General features: G+C 40.9%; 1 protein-coding gene across 1 annotated transcript; it reads right to left on the reverse strand.

The window, feature by feature from the left end:
* Positions 1 to 841: 841 nt before the first annotated feature.
* Positions 842 to 3,707, reverse strand: LOC308678937 (uncharacterized protein; the record flags this gene model as incomplete). Its single annotated transcript, XM_081346166.1, has 3 exons — positions 842 to 1,914; positions 3,299 to 3,460; positions 3,580 to 3,707. 3 exons carry the CDS (start codon positions 3,705 to 3,707, stop codon positions 1,686 to 1,688), a joined length of 519 nt encoding a protein of 172 aa, XP_081202292.1. The 3' UTR covers positions 842 to 1,685.
* Positions 3,708 to 4,033: the final 326 nt, after the last annotated feature.

Below are 4,033 nucleotides of genomic sequence, written 5' to 3' on the forward strand. Positions count from 1 at the left end.
GCTACTTTCTGTAGTTCACTTGCTTCTTTATACTTAAAGTAGTTACATTGGGGGGTGGGCATGAATGTCTTGTAATTCTGGGACAGCTTTTCCCAACCTGCTGTGGTCTGTCATACCTCCCCAGTTTAACAACTGGCAAGGAAGTCTGTCCATATTTCATGAGTCTGCACAAACTCTAAGGCATTTTTCAGGCTCTGTTATTTTGTACCTTGCTGAATTATATTTTGAATAATCATTCAAATTAAAGCATTTTGCATATATAGGCTTCTTTTATTTTTGCACATTTGTATGAATTAGAGACACTGAACCAGTGGGGAAAAAGTAATTTTAGGATATGCTGTCAAATTTATTGGGACATGCTCATAGATTTTTAAGCACTGAATTATTCAAAGTTGTTTTCTTGTCCCATAGAACATAGAATTTCAGATTTAGAAGACACCTTGAAGGTCTTCTATTCCAGGTGTCCCCAACCCCTGGTCCATAGACCAGTACCCGGCTGCAGCATGCCAGCAACCAGTTTGCACAAACAAGGAAAGCCGCATCCACAGGATGCAGGCAGCACACAAAACCAAGCCACCTCCAGTCTGTGGAAAAGCCTCTCTCCTGTAACCAGTCCCTGGTGCCCAAAAGGTTGGGGACCTCTGTTCTAGTCCAACCCCCTGCTCAAGCAGGAGACTCTATATCATTTCAGACAAGTAGCTGTCCAATCTCTTCTTAAAAGCTTCCAATGAGAACCCACAACTTCTGAAGGCAAGCTGTTCCACTAATTAATTGTTCTCACTGTCAGGAAATTTCTCCTTAGTTCTAAGCTGCTTCTCTCCTTGGTTAGTTTCCATCCATTTCTTCTTGTCTTGCCTTCTGGTGCTTTGGAAAATAAGTTGAATGCTTCTTTTTTTGTGGTAGCTCCTCAAATATGGGAACACTGCTATCATGTCACCCCCTAGTCCTTCTTTTTACTAAATTACACAGATGAAACACAAAAGAGGATGCATTCTCAACCACTCTTTTCAGCTATACAGTGTGGAGATAGGCACAAAAACACCATTTACAACTCCAAATTGATCAGTCTGTTTACTTACAAACTCCTCTCTAAACAAATACATTATGCACAGATGAAACACAGAATCCAACAAGTCAGAAATGCCTCAGGGGAACTGTTTGATTAAAACCTCCTCCCACCAGGTCCACAGTGCTAAGGTGGTAATATCAATTTCTCTTTTGCAGAAGTAACATCCCACAAATCAAGCTGTTTTATTATCTATCTGGAAATTCCAAACCCATTTTCTATCTGCCTCTGTGGCTTATTAGAGCATATGCATGTGCATTCTGTACCCCAATGGATAGCAGGCTCTTGGTGTGATCTGCTGCAAATGCAAATGTAATTCCCACTCTATTAGAACAGCTCAGGCCAGAGCAAAAACAAGCAGCCTCTCTGAAGACTGCATGCTTTTGAAATTTCAGGAAGACACAAAGGACCTAATCTACACTGAGATGGAGGTAAAAGACAGAAGAAAATCGCCATCCTACATCTCAGATGATGGCCATATTCACCCAGAATGTCCACTGCTGTTTCATAGCATAGCCTCTGAGCGCTAGGATCATCCAGCCTGTTTCTCTGATCTTTACAGGTGTCCAGAACCTGATTCATGTGGGTGCCCATCTTACTCTCATCTGCAGAACAACTTTTAAGTGGGACTGGATACTCCATGGCCAGCTGCCCTGCGTTTCCTACGCCCATAGCCCATGGGATCATTTATTCCCTTGTTGTTCTTGTGGGATTCTTCTTTTTGGTTATTGCCCCCATAGCGGTAAAGTAGATTGGCCAAGTTCTGGATCTGGCAAGTGCCAAGGTGGCATCCACGTGCAGGAGGTGAAGCTAACAGCTGTCGGGGCACACGGTGTCCAGGAACAGAGCTGCTGGAAGAAAGAGAATGGGAAAATGCTGGAGTCTCATGGAGGGTGCTAGGTCGAACCCAGAGCCCCACACTATGAATGCCTTTAAAATGGGAAGACACAAGAACTAATGACTTATATTCTCAAATTTGGGATTGGGTGTGATTAGGGTTTGAAATCACATTATTATAAAGCTAGGACCAGCTTTTTATCTCAATCTATGCATCTCAGATCCCATTCTAGGGTGGGGGGGTGGAATTGCCTAGAAATTAGGAAGCCAAAGAAGACTTAGATGGTTTGCTAACTCAGGGCACTCCAAACTTCAGCCTCCAACCTTCTAAACAAGCATGGCTATAATTCTCTTTATATTTTAGCATATTCATAGAGTTTCAGTTTGGGAAACATCTCATCCATCTTCTAGTAGCTAAAGCAAGTGGTTAAGTTACTGCAACCATAAGAAGAACCTTATCCAGATTCCAACAATCAATTCATGTAGCTTGTTATTTTCTATTGTAGGCTTGCTTGCAGTTTGGAATGAGGATCCTTGTCCCTAGCAGGTGCGTGAAAAGTTATTAAGAGTCCCTAATTATTTACACACACTGTCCAATAAATTTCACCAATAATGTATTTGCCTACTGAAGGAGGAATTAAAACCTCACTAACAGGGGAGGGGAAGATAGAAAGCCACTCTGCAGAAAGCATTTTGCTTCTTTTTTTCTGACACAAAATACTATTAGATTATATGTGGTATATAATGTTAGCTAGGGTTTAACAATCTTTCATTATGAGTGCCAAGCGGGTAACATTTGAAGGGGCAGAAAATATAATTGGGCTTTCCAGCCTTCCCAAGGCCACATCTGATGATGCTATGGTACTGAAAGTGATGGGGATGAATGGGGCGGGATGTGGGCTTAGGATGGGAACAAGAGAAGGAGGTCTCTATAAGGCTTTGTTATCTTTCCCATCCTAAATAAATTTCCCCAAATTAGCCTAAAATCATGCTGCCCAAATGCAATCATTTTTGTTGAATGTTAGCAATGCTGATTGAAGACATGGAGGAGATAGGGCGCGGGAAGAAATGGACAACTTCTGGGGAAGTCTCCAGAAGTCAGCTTCAAACCATGTTATATGTATCAACACTTTTTGACAATACCAAGTTCTCTGACTCTATTTTTTAAAATGATATTTATATAAAAATAAGAGAGTTATCACACAATGTTTAATAGCAGGCAAGTTCTAATTTTATGTTCTTCTGTACTGATTCCATATATTATCACAATATGTAAACCAAGGTAAGTTTATAAAACAAAATTTGTATTAATTCATCAATTTGCTACAGACTATGCACCATGTTCAGCTTAGTCATGGGTAATCCTGTTGTGAAAACATAGTTCATTACACCTACCTTCTAAGCAAGTTCAGTTGATCTCTTTCTTGGACCAATTGTGCCCATGTGGAGGGTCTTTCCTCTATTTCCAGATCAGATTCCCAAGTGGCTCTACCATTTACTCTTCCACCAATCTTCAGGAATTGTTCCAGAAAGGAAACAGCAGGAGGGGGTGGCTGCCTGCAAGAAAAAGTAGGAAAACTTCTTTACAGTTTCAGTCTTATAAAGTTGATGCAGGAGAATCTTTTCTCTTGTAGGTCTCTTCTTTAATCACATCCAATAGTGATTTTGCTCCTTACCTGTCTGTCATTCCTGATGTCCTCCAGAACTGACATGAAGATGTCAACCAGATGAGCATCAGAAGAACCCTTCTTGAATCCATAATTCTGATCTGGAAAGAAGAGAACAAAGATGAGCCATAGAGCATCCTGGCTTAAACTTTGTTCAATATATAACATCAGGAGAAACAATAAAAGTGCCTCTGAAAATGTAACAATAGCCTTTCCTTCCTTTTTGACAACTATGACCCTCCATCTTCAATTAAGGTACAATTTTCAGATGAGCTTTCACACCATCACAGAGGCATTCCTTCCTTCAGGGTTAGGTGGCTTATTGCCTTGCAGATATTGTGAATGGCATCTCCCCCTGCTCCTTGCCATTGACTTTACCCTTAGGAACTGATGAGAATAAATACTCAAGCTATTTAGAGGGCATCAGGTTACCCATCTCTTCTCTGTTATCCTTTTAGAAGTG

This window comes from Vipera berus (genome assembly GCF_964194415.1).
Source record: "Vipera berus genome assembly, chromosome: Z".
NCBI classification, from domain to species: Eukaryota; Metazoa; Chordata; class Lepidosauria; order Squamata; family Viperidae; genus Vipera; species Vipera berus.